This window comes from Scyliorhinus torazame, chromosome 22 (assembly GCF_047496885.1).
Source record: "Scyliorhinus torazame isolate Kashiwa2021f chromosome 22, sScyTor2.1, whole genome shotgun sequence".
NCBI classification, from domain to species: Eukaryota; Metazoa; Chordata; class Chondrichthyes; order Carcharhiniformes; family Scyliorhinidae; genus Scyliorhinus; species Scyliorhinus torazame.
The window spans coordinates 42969259-42993912 of NC_092728.1; the positions used below are offsets into that span (position 1 = coordinate 42969259).

Consider the following 24654-nt stretch of genomic DNA (forward strand, 5'->3'; position numbering starts at 1 on the left):
AGAAGCCTGCCTCTAATGCTGCTGTGAGCGAGGGGGTGGGGGTGGGGGAGAGGAGGGGGGGGGAAAGAGAGAACACCTCGATGGAGCAACCGCAAATGTAAGCTTAAGATCCAGTGACCACATTCAAGCGTTTGCATTGGGTGCTTATGTTTTTTATTCAAATGACTTGAGGTTAGAATCGATCCAATTGGATGTTTTTGCTTTGTTTAAACGTTATCCACATAAATCACTGCTTTCTCACATGTCGGGAGTGTTCTCTGTGTGTTCGATTAGCCTCATCACGTCAATGGCTGGTAAGAGATGTCTGGGGTATCAACCTTTTACCATTCAGGCAGTGATGCTACAGGGGGCTCATGGAGTGGTTAAGTGTGAGGTGTTTGGGATGGAGGTGGTGCCCATAGAGGATATGGGAAGGAAGAGCATGCCAGCCTTGCCAAAAAATACTGAATCAAAGCCTCCCTTGTATCCTTGTCTCCCTGAAGGTTTCTGATATCAGGGTTTCTGTCCTCACCTTTTGGCTGCCTGGGCTCTGCACCTGAGTCAAGGTCGGTTTCCTCATCTGAGGCAGATGCAGCAGCTTCAGTGTCTTCCTAATCCAGTGGTTCCCCCCCATCGAGAGAGCAAAATTGTGAAGAGCACAGCAGGCAATGACAATGAGGGACACCCGCTTGGGCAGATGTTGCAGGGCACCCCGGGCCTGACCCGGGCATTGGAAGCTCATCTTCAGCCGGCCAATGCTCCTTTCCACCACTGCCCTTGTGGATACATGGCAGCGACTGTATCTCTCCTCTGCCTCTGTCCTTGGGTGCCTGAGATGTCATTAGTCACCTCTTCAAAGGATATCCCTTGTCACCAACCAACCAGGCAAGCTGGCGCCGTGAGCAGCCTTGGCACTTATGATTGACGTAGAATGAAGGCATTCTGGGAGCTGTCAGGTGGTCACAAACTATCCGAACGTTCATGGAGTGAAACTCCTTCCTGTTGGCAAATGTGCCCGGCTGGCTGGCTGATGCCTTGATGGCCACGTGGGTGCAATCAATTTGCCCTGGATTCGGGGGAACCCTGCAATTGTTGCAAGGTCTCTGATCCGTGCTCAGCCTGGCTTACAAGGCCCATCCTGAAATGGATGAATGTTGTCACCCACCTGAATAGAGCATCAGTCACCAGCTTCATATAGCTGTGTGCAGCTGAGTGAGTGATTCCACAAAGACTGACGCCTGGAAAGATCCTGAGGCATTAACGTTTAGCATCACAAGTGACCTTGAGAGCCACAGGCATTGAGTGTCCATCCACATAGTTGGAGGCTGCCTCCGACCCAATCTGGCAAATGGTCGTGACAGCTTCCCTTGCAAGGCGTAGCCTCCTGTGGCACTGGACCCCGGGCATAGCCAGGTGGTCAGTTCACTGCCTGTACATCCTGGCAGCTGGGTAGTGGCATTTTCTGCTGGGATGCCCCCATTGCGCCCCCCCCCCCCCCCCCCACCACCTCCCTAGCTGGCCCTGAGCACCCTGTGCTGCACCCACCTGGTCTCCTCTCTCTTTGTCCCCAGTCCTCTTCCTCCTCAGAGGTGCTCCACACTGAGTAGAATATACCCAGCTGCAGAGATGCAAGTGGGGTAACCGATGCGCGGGGGGGGGGTGGCTCCATAATTGCTGGTGGGCGGGTGACCAACCTGCGCTTGCGCCCGCCGACCGAGGTACAGCGCAAGTGCGCAATGACGTCAGGATGTGCGCTTAAAATGCTGCTCAAATTGACGTTCCCTGCGAACAGCAGAGTGACGTAGTGTGGTTTACCTGGCACAGTTGCATTGGGCCCCGTACAGATCACTTTTTTAATGGGGTCACCACTAATCGTAATCTGTTCTTCACATGTTCCATCCGGTAATGTTGGCTTTACGTATACAAAAGGTTCCTGGTAAATACTGACAATCTTTTGGCGAAGTAAACAAAGAAAATCCAATCAACTTTCTGAATAAAATGTTGGGATAAATATTTTGTAACAGTGTGCACTTGTGAACGTCATAGAATCATAGAATTTACAGTGCAGAAGGAGGCCATTCGGCCCATCGAGTCTGCACCGGCTCTTGGAAAGTTTATAAACAGTTTATTCCATGCAAAATAAAAGAATCTCCCCAAATATAATGAGCTATTATTGTGCAATAGTTTAGACCTGATACAGTAGAACAAGATCTTAAAAGTTGCAGGAGCCTCATGTTGAGGCCAGTGGACAGAAGTCCAAGCTCTGAATGTTGAAATTAAATAAGCAGGCATATTAACAGCTGTAAAAGGAGGGCAGCATGGTGGCACAGTGGTTAGCATTGTTGCCTGCGGCGCTGAGGACCCGGGTTCGAATCCCGGCCCTGGGTCACTGTCCGTGTGGAGTTTGAACATTCTCCCCGTGTCTGCGTGGGTTTCGCCCCCACAACCCAAAAGATGTGCAGGATAGGTGGGTTGGCCATGCTAAATTGCCCCTTAATTGGAAAAAAATAATTGGGTACTCTAAATTTATTAAAAAGAAGAAAAAAAAGACAGCTGTAAAAGGCCTTTTAACATGAGTTTTCAAACATCTTTCATTGCAGCTCACAGCGCTACACATTGTATCCCACAACAAATCTGTGCCTTTCCATCGAATCCATTCAGCAATGGTGGAAATCCACACAATTCTCCTGCGTCTATACCCAGGACCTTGTATCACATTATATAAACATGCACAGATTGATAGTTTGTTGGAATGTTTTATGTGAAATGATTCCCTTGTCTTTGGCCTCAGTGACCACTCCTGTGAGAGTGAGAGAGTGAGAGGAAAGGAGCGGATCCCGGGCATTCTGCTCAGGCTGACTTGAATAGGCCATCTATTGGTAATAGATGAATATACTTTGTACCAGCTGGCAGCTTAGGTTAGAAAGAACTGGACTAAGTTATTGTACACTGAATAGGTAATTGAACTGTTTTGCCTGGGCGGCACGGTGACACAGTGGTTAGCCTCACAGAACCAGCGGCCCGAGTTCAATTCTGGCCTTGGGTGACTGTCTGTGCAGAGTCTGCACGTTCTCCCCGTGTCTGCGTGGGTTTCCACCGGATCCTCCGGTTTCCTCCCACAGTCCAAAGATGTGCAGGTTAGGTGGGGTTGGGCGGGGGAGTGGGCCTAGATAGGGCGCTCTTTCAAAGGGTCGGTGAAGACTCGATGGGCCGAATGGCCTGCTTCTGCACTGTAGAGATTCTGCACTTCTTTGCAGGACAAACAACTACCCCAACATTTATTAGTCTGAAAATGTGAAAAAAAGAACAGTCACTTTTCCTGTCCAAGCCCTCAACATTAAACTGGAATTTTCATTCCTTTACCCCATCAGTGGCGATTCACACTCTTCCCTTATCTTCATGCTGCAGGTCAGGTCACTCATATTGCCTGCCCTCCTTTATTAACAGAGACATTGAACCATGAACTTACTGCATGAGCAGCTAACCAGGTCTGGTTTCTCTATTGTGAATCTTGAGCATTAATTCTTTGTCTACAATGACTCAGCCATTGAAGTTGAGTTATTTTGGACATCAGTTGTGATCAAGCTCAGGATTACGGCAGAGAAGGCAGTGTTTTAGCTTTACAGCCGCTGGACTGTCTCGGCTACTTGAACAATTTTGCCCAGGTTTCTACCTTTAATCTCGTTGACATCTGAAAGCCTTTGGGGGTGTTTAATTCTCCTCCTGGCCAGATAATTTTCTTGTCATTCAGCAGAACCTGTGCAATTGGACAAACACCGAGTCAGAAAAGCATCCTCGATATGGAAGATAAGACACAAGAGCGAGGGAGAACAAGTAAACACAGGCTTCCAGTAAAATAACTTCAGCTCCATTACCAGCTCAACATGTTTCACAGACATTGACGAGGAGTGAATAACTAATGTGAGGATAACTCATTGTGAGAATTGTGCCGCATTTCCCAAAATCTCAAGTGTGGATTATAATTTGGGACTTGAAGTCTAATACCCCAGTTTACAACACTCAACATGATTAGTTACATTTTTAAAAAGTCTTTCAACCATTTTGTTAAGCAAAGAAGGCTCCAATCATTGATATCTATGTGTGTTCAACCAACAGCCAATCATATTGCTAGATGAAAATTCAGATTATGTTTTCTTTAAAGGTTTTTTTCAAAATGGTGCCAATTGCTTTAGTTAGGAGTATATTCTACAGTTAGCACTGCTGCCTCACAATGCCAGGGACCCGGGTTCAATTCCAGCCTTGGGTGACTGTGTGGAGCTCTCCCCAGACACGTTTTCCCCCTGTCTGTATGGGTTTCCTCCGGGTGCTCCAGTTTCCTCCCACAGTCCAAAGATTTGCAGGTTAGGTAGTTTAGTCATGCTAAATTACCCCTTAGTGTCCAAGGATGTGCAGGTTAGATGGGGCTATAGGATTACGGGGATAGGACAGGGGAGTGGGCCTCAGCAGGGTGCTCTTTCAGAGGGTAAGTACAGTCTCGATGGGCCAAATGACCTCTTTCTGCATTGTAGGAATTCTATGGTTTTATTCTATCTAACACCTTGATTTCTAACCTCTGTCTCTGGGACAATGTAATGTCATTGTCAGAAAGCCTGTCAGTATCAGGACTGAACGGAAGCACAAAACATTCCTCACAGTCCCTCCCATTCTCCAATGGCAGGAAGCATGTCACGAACCACACTGATGTTATTTGCCAGGGTACCCCAATATGGAACATCGGTTCGTGGGGGTGTATATATTTGCTTTTGAATTGATGTGAGGAGTCAAGTGAAACCCCAGAGAAACTAAGCAGTACAGTCACCATATAACAATTTTTAAAGTCTACCTATTGAATTTAAGAAAATACAAATACCCATGAACTACACTACTCTAAGACAATGAAGTACCTGGATTCCTAAATACACACAGTTTATGTAGAACACAATCCATGTTCCAAAATATATCTACGATCCTGAATTCCTTCAGACTTTCCCTTTCTAGGGGCTGGTTTAGCACAGTGGACTAAACAGCTGGCTTGTAATGCAGAACAAGACCAGCAGCGCGGGTTCAATTCCCGTTCCAGCCTCCCCGAACAAGCGGCGGAACGTGGCGACTAGGGGCTTTTCACAGTAACTTCATTGAAGCCTACTTGTGACAAGAAGCGATTATTATATTATTATTATTTCTCCTAAACAACATCCAAATTAAATAAATCTATAAGTTAAAACCAGCTGATCGTTACCATACAATACAGGGAGGATAAGCAAGTCTGAAAAACATCTTGTCCTGTTCCAGCGAAGATATTTCTCAAGATTTTCTGCACTCCCTTAGCCCTAAGACTTAGATGCAAAACTTAGCCTCCAGGCTGTTAGTTGGTTCCTCTGCTTTTGAGTCTTCCAGGTGTCAACTGCTTTACTTTGCTTCAATGTGTCCTGGCAATTATACCTTTGTTTCTCTTTGATTCTGCCCTCTGTCTATTTGGCTGTCTACCCCTATCAAATTCCTTGACTCCAGAAATTAGGCGTGTGTGTACCTCATTGATCTTCCAATGGCCTGCATAATCTGCTTCTATTAATAAGCTATTAACATCTGATTCGATCGAAATGTCTTCTAATCTTATAATTGGGTGATACGCATCTCATCCGTCCTTTGAATGCTGCCAACTGCTGTCGCTAGGTACATTTCTACCTGTTGCTGGACAGGTCTTATCCTATTTTGGCTGGTTAATTCTTGTTACTGCTGTTACTAGGCAAATCAACGACACGCAAATTATTATCAGGGAGCTGGAGAAGCAATCTTTTAACATGGTGGACCAGCGAGCATAAAATGTTTAACTTCTTATCATGCAGTCTTAGAACAAAATTAATTATCTCGGGATGATAAGAGCTGCATTTTTAATGTTGTGACACTGATGCAGCAGGGTGAAGATCCTTCATAAAGGAAAAAAGAGAAAATACCTATTTATGTCACATCTTGCAAGCCTGCGAGAACTCCTGCATCAGATTTTACCTACGAAGTTCACCTTCCGCAGGATAGGGAGTCTGGGACACAGGAGTGAGTAGCTATTTCTTCCTTCATTTAATATGAAGAACAACTGAACGAGGAAGAACTTGGATAAGAGGTGAAAACCGTCTCATGATATGTCCAAAGTGCCTTACAGCCAATAAGGTATTTTTGAAATATCGTCATTGTTGTCATGAAGGAAACAATTTGTACATAGCAAGTTCCGCAAACAGCAATGTGATAATCAGTTAACCTGCTTGTGCGATGCTGCTGGTTGAGGGATAATTAGTGGCCAGGATTCTCCTGCCCTTCACGAGTGGTACCAGGAAACCTTTTATATCCATGAGGGCATTTATCATTTTTCTTTCGATAGGCAGCATGGTAGCATAGTGGTTAGCACAGTTGCTTCACAGCTCCAGGGTCCCGGGTTCGATTCCTGTGTCACTGTCTGTGCGCAGTCTGCATGTTCTCCCCGTGTCTACGGGGGTTTCCTCCGTGTGCTCCGGTTTCCTCCCACAGTCCAAAGATGTGCAGGTTAAGTGGAGTGGCCATGCTAAATTGCCCTTAGTGTCCAAAGGGGTTGGGTATGGTTGTGGGTATGGGGCAGAGCTGTGGGCTTGGGTGGGGTGCTCTTTCCAAGGGCCGGTGTGGGCTTGATGGGAAGAATGGCCTCCTTCTGCACTGTAAATTCTATGAGAGGTCAGATGGAGCCTCAGTTTAACACCCCGTCTGAAATATGACACCTCAGACTGTGCAACATTCCCTCAATACAACGGGGAAGCATTGGCCTAGGTTTTGTGCTCAAATCTCTGGTGTGAGTCTTGTACCCATAACCTCCTGATTTCGACATCAGTGTGCCAACAGAATATTCCAGGGGAGAGCTGACCAGCATAATCTCTGCGAGTCAGCTGAATATCCCCAATGCTTCACCATGGAGTTCTGGAGAGCCAGACTGTTTGAAATTTAATAATTTTACCACTATACAAGAGAAGTAGAGAGGTTTGGGGTGGCATTTCCAGAGTTTGGGACGGAAACTACTGAAGGGATGGCCGCCAATGATGGAGCGATTACAATCGGGAACGCACAAGACGTCAGCATTGGAGGAACGTAAATATCTCCGAGGATTGTCGGGCTGGAAGAGGGAGATCGAGAGGAGTGAAGCATGGAGGGATTTGAAAACAATAATGCTAAATTCTTCAATTCCGGCACTGCCGGATCAGGGGCCAGCGTAGGTCAATGAGCACAGGGGTGTTGGTGAGTAGGACGCGTTGTGAGAAAGGATACGGTCAGCAATGTTTTGGATGAACTCCAGTTTACAGACATTGGAAACTCAGGAGAGCATGGGAATAATTACGTCTAGAGATATCAGAAGCAGGGATGAGGGTTTCAGAAGCAGATTAGTTGAGGCAGGGAGGTTATGGAGTTGATGTAAGTGTCCTTGATGATTTATATAACACCTTTCATGTCCCAGGTTGTTTCACGGAGGGAAAATTAAACATTGTGCTGGTTTGCACCCAATTCATACCCTTTGGACAGCCTGATCGAGAACCATCAGGGTCAGTGTTCAGGTTGTGTCAGGGTCAAGGTTCCGAGTTGATCCCAGTTCAATGCTAAGGTTAACTCTCTGATACGTACATTTGAGCCGTTGTACACTCCAATTTGCACCAGCTTCCCTTTTTGCACGTTGACAATGCTGTAGTTAGAAAACTTTCGATCTCCTTCATCGTTAAATTCCACTTGCCCTGTGAACCCTTCGCGATATTTTGTGGACAACAAAACCCTGCAGGTAATGAAAAAACGACACCTCAGCAACTGTACTAAGGACATAACTGCAATTAATGAGATCTTCAAGTCCCTGACCTCCAGAATGAGAGCGGCTAAATGTTAGAGTGTTAGGTGCTGACCTGTGGGCTGATCACTGAGGCTGAAGCCTATCCGAAACTCCATGAGATCAATGCTGCTCCTGATCTCAGCTGATGCTCTGCTTCCAGAGATAATCGATGCACTGGTATTTAAGAACAAAAGAACTAGGAGCAGGAGTCGGCCACCTGGCCCCTCGAGCCTGCTCCGCCATTCAATGAGATCATGGCTGATCTTTTGTGGACTCAGCTCCACTTTCCAGCCCTAACACCATAACCCTTAATCCCTTTATTCTTCAAAAAACTATCTATCTTTATCTTAAAAACATTTAATGAAGGAGCCTCTACTGCTTCACTGGGCAAGGAATTCCATAGATTCACAACCCTTTGGGTGAAGAAGTTCCTCCTAAGCTCAGTCCTAAATCTACTTCCCTTTATTTTGAGGCTATGCCCCCTAGTTCTGCTTTCACCCGCCAGTGGAAACAACCTGTCCGCCTCTATCCTATCTATTCCCTTCATAATTGTATACGTTTCTATAAGATCCCCCCCGCATCCTTCGAAATTCCAACAAGTACAGTCCCGGTCTTCTCAACCTCTCCTCGTAATCCAACCCCTTCAGCTCTGGGATTAACCTAGTGAATCTCCTCTGCACACCCTCCAGTGCCAGTACATCCTTTCTTAGGTAAGGAGACCAAAACTGAACACAATACTCCAGGTGTGGCCTCACTAACACCTTGTACAGTTGCAGCATAACCTCCCTAGTCTTAAACTCCATCCCTCTAGCAATGAAGGACAACATTCCATTTGCCTTCTTAATCACCTGTTGCACCTGTAAACCAACTTTTTACGATTCATGCACCAGCACACCCAGGTCTCTCTGCACAGCAGCATGTTTTAATATTTTATCATTTAAATAATAATCCCTTTTGCTGTTATTCCTACCAAAATTTGTCACATTTGTCAACATTGTATTCCATCTGCCAGACCCTAGCCCATTCACTTAAAACTATCCAAATCCCTCTGCAGACTTCCGGTATCCTCTGCACTTTTTGCTTTATCACTCATTTTAGTGTCATCTGCAAACTCGGACACATTGTACTTGGCCCCCAACTCCAAATCATCTATGTAAATTGTGAACAATTGTGGGCCCAACACTGATCCCTGAGGGATACCACTAGCTACTGATTTCCAACCGGAGAAACACCTATTAATCCCCTCTCTTTGCTTCCTATTAATTAACCAATCCTCTATCCATGCTACTACTTTACCTTTAACACCATGAATCTTTATCTTATGCAGCAACCTTTTGTATGACACCTTGTCAAAAGCTTTCTGGAAATCAAATATACCACATCCATTGGCTCCCCGTTATCTACCGCACTGGTAATGTCCTCAAACAAAGTCCACTAAATTAGTTGGGCACGACCTGCCCTTTATGAACCCAATAGGACAATTTCCATCCAGATGCCTCGCTATTTCTTCCTTGATGATAGATTCCAGCATCCTTCCTACTACCGAAGTTAAGCTAACTGGCCTCTTTCTAAGCTAACCTGCTTTCTGACTACCTCCTTTTTTAAACAGAAAGCGGGTAATTCTGACAATGTCCCAGCAGATTGGAAAACTGCCTTATTCAAAAAGGGAGGGAGACAAAAAAAAGGTAACTCTAGGCCTGTTAGCTTACAATCTACCATTGGGAAAATGTTAAAGAGTCCGTTGCAAAGGATGTAACAGCTAAAGCATTTAGAAATGCATAATATAATCAAGCAGAGTCAGCAGGGCTTTATAAAGGGGAAATCGTACCTGACTAATTAATTAGAATTCTTTGAGGTAGTAATGAGCAGGATAGATAAAGGAGAACCAGTCGATGGAATACACTTGGATTTCCAAAAAGCATTCAATAGGATACCGTACAAAAGGCTAATAGCAAGATATGAGCCCATGGTGTTGGGGGTAGTATATTAGTAGGGATAGAGGATTGGCTAACTAAGAAAATACCAAGAGATGTGATAAGAGGAGCATTTTCAGAATGGCAACCTGTGACTAGTGGAATGCCTCAGGGATCAGTGCTGGGGCCACAATTATTTACAATATATATTAAAGACCTGGATGTGGGAAGTGAATGTAATATTGCCAAATTTGTGGATGACAAAAAAATAGGTGAGGAAGCAAGTGGTGAGGATGACACAAAGAGTCCACAGAGGGATATAGACAGATAAAGGGAATGGGCAGAAACTTGGCAGATTGAATATAATGTAGGAAAATGTGAAGTTGTGCACTTTAGTAGGAAGAATAAAGGGGCTGAATATTATTTAAATGGAGGAAGACGGCAGAAAACCTAATATCTCACAAAAAGCTAGCATGCAAGTTCAGCAGGTAATAGGAAAGGCAAATGGAATGTTGGCCTTTATCTCACAGGGAATGGAGTATAAAAAAGGGAAGTCCTGCTAAAACTGTTCAAGGCTCTAATTAGACCACATCTGGAACAGCTTTGGTCCCCTTATCTCAGGAAAGATATACTGACATTGGAGGCAGTCCAGAGAAGGTCCACTAAATTGATTCCCGGTATGAAGGGATTTTCTTATGAGGAGAGGTTGAGTAGGTTGGGCCTGTACTCATTGGAGTTCAGAAAATTGAGAGGTGAACTTATTGAGACATAGAGGATTCTCAGGGGACTTGACAGGGTAGATGTTGAGAATATAGGGCCAGAGGGCACAATCTCAGAGTGAGGAGTCACCCATTTTTATTTATCCCAGAGGCCTCGTTAAGTATGTTCAAGACTGAGCTAGACAGATTTTTTTATCAATAAGGGAATCAAGAGTGATGGGGATAAGGCGGGAAATTGGAGTTAAGGATGATCATATCAGACCAGTCATGAACTTATTGAATGGCATAGCAGACTCAACGGGCTAAATGGCCTCCTTCTGTTCCTACGTGCTATGGTCTTACAGTGCTGAAAACACTCTTGGCATCTCTGGCTAGGAAAAAGGCAACATAAGTGATGGTCCTAACCATCATGCAGTACCCCTGCTGGGGCATGTGTCTGGCTGAGTATTAGGTGACAATTAGACTGGGATCTTAGACCTTGATCACCGCTGTATAAAAACGGCCATTGAAAGGAACCAAAATGTATATTCTAAACTCTCAGTATTTGTGCCTGGTAAAGGTATCATTGTCAGTCATTTTGATACAAATTCTCTAGATTATCCCATTGGTGGAACATCAGTAAAAAAACAGCTGAAATGGTTCTGATTCCGGTGTTCCAGCGGAGATAGGAAGATCTGAGAATTTCAAACCCCCTGAAGTAAATCCAGTCTCAGCCAATGCAGTGGCGATGACACCAAGTGAAGGCCAGGAACTCCAAAGGCTGCAGGAAGCAAGCAGGACAGTAACTTGGAACAACTGGCAAATATTGCAGAATGGCTGGAGCAGAATTGGCAAGCTGCACAAAGCCTGTCTATCCTTGCAGGTTTCCTGATCAGCATCATGCAGGGGAACATGTCCATTCCTTGTATTCCACCTAATCACAGAGCTCTGTAACACGGTATGGGAGCAATGGCAAGGCTGGATCCACATCCTGCAACATTACAAAAGATTCCCATAATGGGAAAACAGTGCAGGTTTTCTGTTGTTTTGGGATCACAAGGTAAGATGGCTGTTATAGCGAGTATTAATGGCAGCAACATCAAAGCAACAGTGAATTTATTTTGTCAACTAAACAAAGTGTTAAAGGATCATTAAAAGGCCAGTTACGTTGACAGATCATAAACACAGGGAGTCTTCCTCAACATCAAAACGACAGAAGTAAAAAAAATATAATCAGAAATAAGTCAGAAACTGTGGATCCAATAATGTTCAAAAGAGGTAAACTGTAGAACAGAAGAAAAGTGGACGAAAAGAAGGACTAAACTTTCATTTATACTCGCACCTTTATCACAACATTGAATCATCAGATACACAACTGAGCCGAAGGTCATTCAGCCCACTGAGCCTGTACTGGCTCATTCGAAAAGCAATCCAGTTAATTCCACTCACTCCCCTCCTCTTGTCTTTCCCAAAGTTCCTGGAAATGTTTCTATTCATGTATTTATCCAATTCCTTCTTGAAAGCTACTATTGAACCTGTGTCCGTTTGCTGCCATGTGGACCTGGCGGGTATGATTTACCAGGAGCTGTCAAAGTCTTCAGCTCCCTTGACTTTGCCTCAGAATCCTGAAAGGATTCTGCAGGAGACATTTGCAGGACCTTCCAGTCAGTGGCCCAGAAAAGCATAAAGAAGCTGACCGATGATTCGTTTTCCAGGGGATGGAAAAATTATGTTCACTTTAGCATCCAGTCAGAATGAGAAGGGGTTCAGTTCTGGATGGTATCCTACAGGTGGAGGATGTCATTGACTGCACTCACCGCACAATACCCAGGAATATTCATCAATCACGAGGGCTTCCACTCCATCAGCGTTTAGCTGTGTAAACCTACAAAAAGGGGTTTATACAGATGTACACAAATCTCGAGGCAGCTGCCGCTTATGCCCGACAACAGTCCACCCTCCCGAATCCTTTTGCACCTTGAAATAGGCTTTTCGCTGGCTGCTTGGAGGTAAGGGCTGTCCCCTTCAAAGGTAGCAGATGATGCTGGTGAGGAACCCAACCAATAGCAGGAGGGATACAATGAAATCTATCTGACCGCCAGGCGTGTCACTGAGCGAACCACATTAGATGTGCTTCAGGAGCCTGAACAGATCGTGAGGTCCCCTTCAATGCTCAGCAGCAAGGTTTCCAGAATGGTCAGGGTATGCTCTGTACAACATCTCCTGTAGGAGGAACTAGGTACAGAATGCAGAGCCTCACTCACAAAATTCCAAAGAGGAGGAGGAGGAGGCTGAATGCGGTCTGACCTGGATACCAGTGCAATGCAAATACTGCCTGCGATTGCTAGTGACTGCGACCCCCATGGAGGTCCCACTGGTTCACCCGTCTAACACTTACACACAAAAGGCCATTTCCTCACTTCCCCCAGCCCAACACAGCATTCCTTTCAGCGCCACCCAGAAATGGTGCCTTAATAGTATGAAAAGCAAGTGTCGCGCAGTAGGTAACAATGGAAAGAGGGAAATATGGTGAAAACAAATAATATTTAGGTGGCTCATAAATAAAACAGAAACCTAACACTGTGTAACATAGCCATGAGCATTCTCTTGTACAACCTCAAATCTCTTCCTTTCTCTCACACTTCTCCATAGCGGCATCCCTGTGAAGTCAGCAGAGGTAATTAGATCCCCTGCTCGGACTGCTGAGGGACTCTTGACTGATGTTCTCGGAAGCAATGTGTCCTTTGTGTTATTTAGAGGACAGGATGGGGGTGACTTGTTTAATTGTGTGGCCTCTTTATATTTTTCTGTTCAATTTTCACAAACGTGGTGACGTCAAAGGACTGACTTGTGCGAGGCCTACATGGGAACTCTTGGTTGCTGCTTAGCAGGACATTTGTTTGGGAGCCTGTGAAAGCCCCACCAAAAACTACTCCACCTTCACCTCACGCTTTTGAGATGGAATCATGCAATATCGCTGCCTGTGTTCATAGTTGCACAGTGGTTAGCACTGCTGCCTCACAGTGCCAGGGACCAGGTTCAATTCTGGCCTCGGGTGACTGTCTGAGTGGAGTTTGCACTTTCCGCCTGTGTCTGTGTGGGTTTCCTCCGGGTGCTCCGGTTTCCTCCCACAGTCCAAAGATGTGTAGGTTAGGTGGATTGGCCATGTTAAATTGCCCCTTAGTGTCCAAAAGGTTAGTACGAAGTCTTACAACACCAGGTTAAAGTCCAACAGGTTTGTTTCGATGTCACTAGCTTTCGGAGCGCTGCTCCTTCCTCAGGTGAATGAAGAGGTTTGTTCCAGAAACACATATATAGACAAATTCAAAGATGCCAAACAATGCTTGGAATGTGAGCATTAGCAGGTGATTAAATCTTTACAGATCCAGAGATGGGGTAACCCCAGGTTAAAGAGGTGTGAATTGTATCAAGCCAGGACAGTTGGTAGGATTTCGCAGGCCAGATGGTGGGGGATGAATGTAATGCGACATGAATCCCAGGTCCCGTTTGAGGCCGCACTCATGTGTGCGGAACTTGGCTATAAGTTTCTGCTCGGCGATTCTGCGTTGTCGCGGGTCCTGAAGGCCGCCTTGGAGAACGCTTACCCGGAGATCAGAGGCTGAATGCCCTTGACTGCTGAAGTGTTCCCCGACTGGAAGGGAACATTCTTGCCTGGTGATTGTTGCGCGATGTCCGTTCATTCGTTGTCGCAGCGTCTGCATGGTCTCGCCAATGTACCACGCTTCGGGACATCCTTTCCTGCAGCGTATGAGGTAGACAACGTTGGCCGAGTCGCACGAGTATGTACCGCGTACCTGGTGGGTGGTGTTCTCACGTGTAATAGTGGTATCCATGTCGATGATCTGGCACGCTGCGACAACGAATGAACGGACATCGCGCAACAATCACCAGGCAAGAATGTTCCCTTCCAGTCGGGGAACACTTCAGCAGTCAAGGGCATTCAGCCTCTGATCTCCGGGTAAGCGTTCTCCAAGGCGGCCTTCAGGACCCGCGACAACGCAGAATCGCCGAGCAGAAACTTATAGCCAAGTTCCGCACACATGAGTGCGGCGTCAACCGGGACCTGGGATTCATGTCGCATTACATTCATCCCCCACCATCTGGCCTGCGAAATCCTACCAACTGTCCTGGCTTGGTACAATTCACACCTCTTTTACCTGGGGTTACCCCATCTCTGGATCTGTAAAGATTTAATCACCTGCTAATGCTCGCATTCCAAGCATTGTTTGGCATCTTTGAATTTGTCTATATATGTGTTTCTGGAACAGACCTCTGCATTCACCTGAGGAAGGAGCAGCGCTCCGAAAGCTAGTGACATCGAAACAAACCTGTTGGACTTTAACCTGGTGTTGTAAGACTTCGTACTGTGCTCACCCCAGTCCAACGCCAGCATCTCCACATCCAAAAGGTTAGGTAGCGTTACTGGGTTACGGGGATAGGGTGGAGGAGTGGGCTTAAATAGGCCTCAATGGGCAGTTACGAAGTGGTACAAATTCAAGGTGAGGGACAGGAGGTTTAGCGGCAAATTTGAGGAAGAACGTTTTTACCCAGAGGTGACGGTCTGGAATGCACTGCCTGGGAGAGTGGTAGAGGCGGGTTGCCTCCCATCTTTTAAAAAGTACCTGGATGAGCACTTGGCATGTCTTAACATTCAAGTGTATGGGCCAAGTGCTGGAAAAAATGATTAGGTGGGCAGGTCAGGTGTTTTCCATGCATCAATGCAGCCTGCATGGGCCAAAGGGCCTCTTCTGCACTGTGTTATTCTGCGATTTGTGGAGGAGCTGTCTCCATTTCCAGGACTTAACACATCCCCGCTCAACCCCACACTGACCTTAGTTCTGGGTCATGTGGTCTCATACATCACTGTGTGGGTGATACTGTACTCAGTCCCACATTAACCCTGCCCCAGATGACTGTAGCCATCTGGGGTGGCCACTTCCAGAATACAAAATGGACGCTCACAAAGAATGTAGGGAAATGTGGACAATGCTAGACAACAAGCAGGCACAGAGCCTGAATGTATATTTGGGAAGCAGTTACCAGACGGAATCGAAACTCTGGGTCGATTAGCATATTGATGGCCCATCTCCGAGGAACAAGGGACTAACATTCAGGTAGTTGATACTCTTACAGACATCCCGGCACCAGAAAGACACAAACAAAGCAAGGCCAACGGCCACCTAAGACACGCCCAGCCATCAGGACACCCACCCCTTCATTGGTTAAGATCAAAACAACGATCGAGAAGCGGCCCAATTAATTGGGACCAAGTTTAAGGCCCGCCTAAAAGCGCGTGAAGCCCCTCCAAGTATAAGAAGGAACCCCCGCCAAAGGTTCAGCCTCTTGGATTTGGCTCTCAGGCGGAGAGACCCATCCACCAGCACCACCAGAAGCAGGTAAGTTCAAGGTCAACGCTCGCTACCAGACGGATGACCTTAGCTGTACTCCTGTATCTCTTCGAACCCAACAGCCTCAGATCCGAACAACGACACCCGAAGTTAAGTATAGGTGTTAGCGTTAGAGATAGTTTAGTTGTGCATGAGTAGATCTTACTGTGTGTGTAAATAAATAGTGTTGACTTTGAACTAACTAACTGGTGTATTGGCTCTTTGATCGGTATTCGGGTTGAACCTTGTGGCGGTATCGAGAGATACCTGGCAACTCTGAAAGTAGAAACATAATTAGGATTAAGAAAGGCGACCACATTGACCGCCATATTTATAACCAGATCACAGGCAGCAGAACTAGCAGCCGTAGCGTATGTTGTAGAGCACCCCGACTCGTTCCCGACCCCAGCCGACATATATTCCGACAGTCTATATGTCTGTAATAGTTTAACAGAATTCCTACCCCTGTGGGAATCTAGAGGTTTCGTTTCCGCAGATGGAAAACCCCTACCCTCAGCCCCATTACTCCAGCATATTCTAAGGACAGCTAAAGATCGGAAATATGGTATTATTAAAGTTCATAGCCACCAGCGTTCTTCCCCCGCTGGTAACGTTGAGGCAGACGCCCGAGCAAAGGCAGGTTCCAGACACGGTCACTTTTGGAATTCTCCCGTAAGTGCCCCAGTATACACGGTTCAGGTCTCACAGACCAGCATTCAGGACTTAGCGCAGGCCCAACAAGAAGATGAACACCTCAGGGATGTTTTAAAAGGCAACTTCCCAGCCCCCGACGATAAGTACAAAAACACATTGACGACACTTGACGGTATAATTTTAAAAGAAGGTATTTATGTGGTCCCCACTCAGGACAGAAACCAAATTATTTGTCAATTCCATGACAATCATGGACATCAAGGCAGAGAAGCAACCCTCGCCCACCTCAGACCTCTCTGGTGGTGGCCCGATTTAAAATCCAATGTAACACACGACATTGAAAACTGTTTAATCTGCGCCCAGAACAATCCGAACAGATATGCAAGGAAAGGTCAGCTTAGTCACACCCGCCCTGTTAATGACCCCTGGACGAATTTTCAGATTGATTATATAGGACCCCTACCCACCCCTGCAAGAATGGTTTTAAGTATGTGTTGGTGGTCACAGACACCTTCACAAAATGGGTGGAAGTTTTTCCATCCAGAACGAACACGGCTAAAGCGACAGCCAAGATCCTCCCTCAGCACATCTTTACAAGGTGCACTGTACATTCTATGAATCTATAAGGTGGGGTCTTCCCCACAGCATAGAGTCCAACCAAGGCTCACATTTTACAGGACAAGTGATGAAAAACATCCTCACAATTTTCAAAATCAAACAAAAATTCCACATTGCATATCACCCCCAATCAAGCGGAATAGTTAAGAGAATGAATAGGACTCTCAAAGAAACCCTAAGGAAAATGGTGCAACAGCACAATACCACATCCCCTTTGCACTCATGTTCATAAGGAACACGGTATCCTCGTCGACAGGATACACCCCCACACCCTCATGACCGGACGACCCATGAAGGGGACAGAATATTTGTTAGGACTCGATTTGGCCAGCCCCACAGTCACCGCCCTCACCCATGAGAAAGCAGTTCAGCAGATTGTCGAGAATGTAAAAGCAGCCCAGCTCGCAGCAGCTGTTAGGCTTGGGACATGGAAGAAGCAAAGTAAAGTTTGCTTCGACAAAACAGTACACGCCACAGAATTTTTAGTAGGGAAAAAGGTCATGCTATCCCTATACAACCCCAGCTCATTCCTCTCCCCCAAATTTGCAGGACCGTACTCCATTTCTGATGAAGTCTGACCCTCGGTATATAAAATTACTTTTCCCAAAGGCAAGTCTGCATGTTTTCACATAAACCAGCTTAAGGCTTATGGCACACAGAACAACCATTCACACCACATCTCATTTGCAGCACTAGATGAACACGCCCCGCCCACGGATGACCTATTCCTACCCTCCCCCAACCAGTCCAGCCCATCCTCAGACACTACTTCGACTCCACCCTCGGAGACACGACTCCGCCTCTCCCTTCATTCAACCAGCAGCGACAGCGATAGCAACAGCCCCATAGCACCGCGACACGCTTAACACTCCTGCACCAGGCCCCACCCTCAGTGACTCCGAACAAGATCCCAGCAACCCCTTTGAGACCTGCCACCTCCAACCTCGACACGAAACACTGGCACCGAGACGGTTCGTACAGACTCATCCGGAATGATGAGATGGACCCCAATTCGCCCCAAGCAGCTTTGGCACAACTACTCCAGTCACGAGTATGGCAACCGGGAGAAGATGGTGACTTAGAGTCTGACTCCCACCAGACGATCCCCTTTGCGACTCTGTTCGCTATTGAGCAATGAGGTGTCCAGTTGATAGTAAAAAGGAACCGATGGAGAATTACGGTGTCCTTTCTGATGGAACCTGCATGATTTTTATTATGTTAGTTTGTTGCATTAAATGTTTGTTACTGTACATGTTGATTGTTGTTTGTTCACTTAACGTTTTCATGGCCCCACGCCACCACTCTTTTAATGCCCACTGGCAGTTAAAGGAACAAGTTTGTTGGCAAACACCCAATCATAACTACTCTTCTGATTCGAAGGTAATCACCAGAGGCAACATCCACGGCGAACACAAATTCTTTCCGTTCTTGTCCGGTCGCTCAGGCAGTGGAGAAACGGCACTGGTCCCCGCCCTGCCTGAGGACCCCCATCTGGTCAGCTACGCTCGGGTAGTGCACATACGGCACTGGTCACCGTCCTACCCGGGGATTCCACCCATTCTTACCCGTACGCACCCCATTCGGAACTTTTGGTTCAAAACTCATTTGTTTGTTTTCCAGCGACCCTTAGGTTGCTCTCCATATGCTATTTACATCCTCAAGCACTGGGATGGTACACCACCGCATCGATCGCACAGGCTGCGAGACTGCTCGAGCTGTGACAGTATTTTCTTCTCGGATGTCTTGTCCCAAAATATTTGGTTTAAAAAACAAAATGAGGGAGTCACAGATGGTGACCAATTATAATGGGTAATTGGTAATAAAAGGACAGACAGACAGATCTTAAGCAAGATAATAACAGATATTATGCTTGTGTCCACAGAAATCCAGAACCACAGAAGCCACAGGAAGACCAAGGAAGGAAGAAGAGAACATGAAGACAGACATCATGACCTACATTTGGATCTTCGCGGGATCCCTACAGTTGTGCGCGGACGCGACCCCCCTGACCCCTACCTCATAGGCTGTGAATGTTTCCCATCCCTGCCACACACTACACCCAGAGACAGCAACTTATACACCAACCTGGTGTGACAAGTTCATCACCTGGTATTCCCTGTCCTACATTGTAGAAGCATTGTTAGCCATGGCAATACTCTGTAGTGTCATCCAGACACTGAGACTTAGGAAATGGCGAAGGAAAGCCTCCCGGACTCCGGGATATACATTCAGACCCCATATTTTCGGACTTCAGCAAATCCCCCACTCTCTTTAAGTGAATTAAAGTGTATCGACTTTTTTTTGTTTGTTTGTTCTAATAAAAAGATGTAAAACTCTATACTTGACTGCCAAGCTACAGAGACCTGTATTGCTGCTACTGTGTAGTTTATACTGTTGTAAATTCTTTTACGTGACTAAGGATAGTTTAGATGAGAATAGTTAGAGGTTCCCGTGTTTAATTGTAATGCATGCCTGAATGTCATAGCGCCCCGTAGAATTTTATAACAATGTGTGTATATAAAACAATTTAGGTAAAGTTCCAATCCATAGGACAGAGTAGAGCAGAGCCTGTCCTTGATTGCGGGTGCTCGACTTAGGCAGAGAACAAAGAAGATGCAGTAATATGATCCTTCACGCTTCGCGTTGAGGATCACAAGGAGGGTGTGCAGCTATCTGGGGTGGCCACTTCCAGAATACAAAATGGACGCTCACAAAGAATGTAGGGAAATGTGGACAATGCTAGACAACAAGCAGGCATAGTGCCTGAATGTATATTTGGGAAGCAGTTACCAGACGGAATCGAAACTCTGGGTCGATTAGCATATTGATGGCCCATCTCCAAGGAACAAGGGACTAACACTCAGGTAGTTGATACTGTTACAGACATCCCGGCGCCAGAAAGACACAAACAAAGCAAGGCCAATGGCCACCTAAGACACGCCCAGCCATCAGGGCACCCACCCCTTTATTGATTAAGATCGAAATAATGATCGAGAAGCGGCCCAATTAATTGGGACCAAGTTTAAGGCCCGCCTAAAAGCGCACAAAGCCCCTCCAAGTATAAGAAGGAACCCCCACGAGAGATTGGCTCTCTTGGATTTGGCTCTCAGGCGGAGAGACCCTTCCACCTATATCACCAGAAGCAAGTAAGTTCAAGGTCAACGCTCGCTACCAGACGGACAACCTTAGCTGCTCTCCTGTATCTCTTCAAACCCAACAGCCTCAGGTCCGAACAATGGCCATTGTTCCTCTGACTAAGTGGGCACCCGAAGTTAAGTACAGGCGTTAACGTTAGAGATAGTTTAGTTTGTAGTACTTTGTGCACGAGTAGATCTTACTGTGTGTGTAAATACATAATATTGACTTTGAACTAACTAACTGGTGTATTGGCTTTTGATCGGTATTCGGGTTGAACCTTGTGGCGGTATCGAGAGATACCTGGCAACTCTGAAAGTAGAAACATAATTAGGATTAAGAAAGGCGACCACATTGACCGCCATATTTATAACCAGATAAACAGAGCAACATGACAGACCCTCATACTGTAGGACCCGCACTTGTTTTAACTGATTTTAATTCCACTAACAACATATTTTAAACTCCCAAAGAATTCCATTTCCAGCAGTGAATATATAGGATGTAAAATAGGGCAAGTTTAGCATTCTAGACAGAGCAATGAGGTGATTATTTGAAGATCAAGATATGCCACATTATGAATAAAGTGAGGCAAGCCTGGGGTAAATTTAGTACCTTTTAAACAGCGGTCCAGTTTTCCAGATGTTGGTGTTCCCCACACAGCCTTTGGGAGGGTCGGTGATGTTTTCCTTCTCAAAGAGTTCATGGATGGATTGTGCCACGATACCCACCGCATCATTAATGTGAGCACTTTCATTTTTACCATCAATCAATTGCAAGCCAATTACACCTGCACAGGAAATCAAACCAGCAGATATCAAAGCAGGGATCTCCCGACCCCTTCGAGCCGGCCCGGGAAATGTGGAGGGCTGGCCAAAATCCACTGACATTCAAAGGAACCAAGCGTGAGAAATATCAAAGGCTTACAGTGAGGGCTGTGGGATATATCAGAGTGTTACAGTGAGGGGTGTGGGATATATCAGAGTGTTACAGTCAGGGGTGTGGGGTATATCAGAGTGTTACAGTCAGGGGTGTGGGGTATATCAGAGTGTTACAGTGAGGGGTGTGGGGTATATCAGAGTGTTACAGTCAGGGGTGTGGGGTATATCAGAGTGTTACAGTCAGGGGTGTGGGGTATATCAGAGTGTTACAGTCAGGGGTGTGGGGTATATCAGAGTGTTACAGTCAGGGGTGTGGGGTATATTAGAGTGTTACAGTCAGGGGTGTGGGGTATATCAGAGTGTTACAGTCAGGGGTGTGGGGTATATCAGAGTGTTACAGTCAGGGGTGTGGGGTATATCAGAGTGTTACAGTCAGCGGTGTGGGGTATATTAGAGTGTTACAGTCAGGGGTGTGGGGTATATCAGAGTGTTACAGTCAGGGGTGTGGGGTATATCAGAGTGTTACAGTCAGGGGTGTGGGGTATATCAGAGTGTTACAGTCAGGAGTGTGGGGTATATTAGAGTGTTACAGTCAGGGGTGTGGGGTATATCAGAGTGTTACAGTGAGGGATGTGTGGTATATCAGAGTGTTACAGTCAGGGGTGTGGGGTATATCAGAGTGTTACAGTCAGGGGTGTGGGGTATATCAGAGTGTTACAGTCAGGAGTGTGGGGTATATTAGAGTGTTACAGTCAGGGGTGTGTGGTATATTAGAGTGTTACAGTCAGGGGTGTGGGGTATATCAGAGTGTTACAGTCAGGGGTGTGGGGTATATCAGAGTGTTACAGTCAGGGGTGTGGGGTATATTAGAGTGTTACAGTCAGGGGTGTGGGGTATATCAGAGTGTTACAGTCAGGGGTGTGGGGTATATCAGAGTGTTACAGTCAGGGGTGTGGGGTATATCAGAGTGTTACAGTCAGGAGTGTGGGGTATATTAGAGTGTTACAGTCAGGGGTGTGGGGTATATCAGAGTGTTACAGTGAGGGATGTGTGGTATATCAGAGTGTTACAGTCAGGGGTGTGGGGTATATCAGAGTGTTACAGTGAGGGATGTGTGGTATATTAGAGTGTTACAGTCAGGGGTGTGGGGTATATCAGAGCGTTACAGTCAGGGGTGTGGGGTATATCAGAGTGTTACAGTGAGGGATGTGTGGTATATCAGAGTGTTACAGTCAGGGGTGTGGGGTATATCAGAGTGTTACAGTGAGGGATGTGTGGTATATTAGAGTGTTACAGTCAGAGGTGTGGGGTATATCAGAGTGTTACAGTGAGGGATGTGTGGTATATTAGAGTGTTACAGTCAGGGGTGTGGGGTATATCAGAGTGTTACAGTGAGGGATGTGTGGTATATTAGAGTGTTACAGTCAGGGGTGTGGGGTATATCAGAGTGTTACAGTCAGGGGTGTGGGGTATATCAGAGTGTTACAGTCAGGGGTGTGGGGTATATCAGAGTGTTACAGTGAGGGATGTGTGGTATATTAGAGTGTTACAGTCAGGGGTGTGGGGTATATCAGAGTGTTACAGTCAGGGGTGTGGGGTATATCAGAGTGTTACAGTGAGGGATGTGTGGTATATTAGAGTGTTACAGTCAGGGGTGTGGGGTATATCAGAGTGTTACAGTGAGGGATGTGTGGTATATTAGAGTGTTACAGTCAGGGGTGTGGGGTATATTAGAGTGTTACAGTCAGGGGTGTGGGGTATATTAGAGTGTTACAGTGAGGGGTGTGGGGTATATCAGAGTGTTACAGTCAGGGGTGTGGGGTATATCAGAGTGTTACAGTGAGGGATGTGTGGTATATTAGAGTGTTACAGTCAGGGGTGTGGGGTATATTAGAGTGTTACAGTCAGGGATGTGGGGTATATCAGAGTGTTACAGTCAGGGGTGTGGGGTATATCAGAGTGTTACAGTGAGGGATGTGTGGTATATTAGAGTGTTACAGTCAGGGGTGTGGGGTATATTAGAGTGTTACAGTCAGGGGTGTGGGGTATATCAGAGTGTTACAGTGAGGGATGTGTGGTATATTAGAGTGTTACAGTCAGGGGTGTGGGGTGTATTAGAGTGTTACAGTCAGGGGTGTGGGGTATATCAGAGTGTTACAGTCAGGGGTGTGGGGGTATATCAGAGTGTTACAGTGAGGTGTGTGGGGTATGGGGCAACATGGTAGCACAAGTGGATAGCATTGCGGCTTCACAGCGCCAGGGTCCCAGGTTCGATTCCCCGCTGGGTCACTTTCTGTGCGGCGTCTGCACGCTTTCCCCGTGTCTGCGTGGGTTTCCTCCGGGTGCTCCGGTTTCCTCCCACAGTCCAAAGACATGCAGGTTAGGTGTATTGGCCATGATAAATTGCCCTTAGTGACCAAAAAGGTTAGGAGGGGTTATTGGGTTACGGGGATAGGGTGGAAGTGAGGGCTTAAGTGGGTCGGTGCAGACTTGATGGGCCGAATGGCCTCCTTCTACACTGTATGTTCTGTGTTACAGTGAGGGATGGGCGGCATATCAGAGTGTTACAGTGAGGAGTGTGGGATATATCAGGGTGTTACAGTGAGGGGCGCCATATCAGAATGTTACAGTGCGGGGTGTGTGGGATATATCAGAGTGTTACAGTGAGGGGTGTGTGGCATATCAGAGTGTTACAGTGAGGGGAGTGGGGTATATCAGAGTGTTACAGTCAGGGGAGTGGGGTATATCAGAGTGTTACAGTGAGGTACTAAATGAATACTTTGCATCAGTATTCACCAAAGAGAAGAAATTGGTAGATGTTGAGTCTGGAGAAGGGTGTGTAGATAGCCTGGGTCACATTGAGATCCAAAAAGACGAGGTGTTGGGTGTCTTAAAAAATATTAAGGTAGATAAGTCCCCAGGGCCTGATGGGATCTACCCCAGAATACTGAAGGAGGCTGGAGAGGAAATTGCTGAGGCCTTGACAGAAATCTTTGGATCCTCGCTGTCTTCAGGGGATGTCCCGGAGGACTGGAGAATAGCCAATGTTGTTCCTCTGTTTAAGAAGGGTAGCAAGGATAATCCCGGGAACTACAGGCCGGTGAGCCTTACTTCAGTGGTAGGGAAATTACTGGAGAGAATTCTTCGAGACAGGATCTACTCCCATTTAGAAGCAAATGGACCTATTAGTGAGAGGCAGCACGGTTTTGTGAAGGGGAGGTCGTGTCTCACTAACTTGATAGAGTTTTTCGAGGAGGTCACTAAGATGATTGATGCAGGTAGGGCAGTAGATGTTGTCTATATGGACTTCAGTAAGGCCTTTGACAAGGTCCCTCATGATAGACTAGTACAAAAGGTGAAGTCACACGGGATCAGGGGTGAGCTGGCAAGGTGGATCCAGAACTGGCGAGGCCATAGAAGGCAGAGAGTAGCAATGGAAGGATGCTTTTCTAATTGGAGGGCTGTGACCAGTGGTGTTCCACAGGGATCAGTGCTGGGACCTTTGCTCTTTGTAGTATATATAAATGATTTGGAGGA

The 24654-nt window shown here is 46.4% G+C and overlaps 1 protein-coding gene across 5 annotated transcripts in view; it reads right to left on the reverse strand.

Moving 5' to 3' along the window:
• Positions 1-24654, reverse strand: part of LOC140399046 (glutamate receptor ionotropic, NMDA 1) — a 370944-nt gene that overhangs the window by 98576 nt on the left and 247714 nt on the right. For all 5 annotated transcript variants that reach the window (XM_072488128.1, XM_072488126.1, XM_072488127.1 and 2 more), the window contains 4 exons: positions 20852-21026; positions 7615-7759; positions 3653-3736; positions 1795-1930 (listed from right to left, as the gene is read on the reverse strand). In XM_072488128.1, the coding sequence (XP_072344229.1) occupies positions 1795-1930; positions 3653-3736; positions 7615-7759; positions 20852-21026 (540 nt within the window). The remainder of the gene's footprint in view (positions 1-1794; positions 1931-3652; positions 3737-7614; positions 7760-20851; positions 21027-24654) is intronic.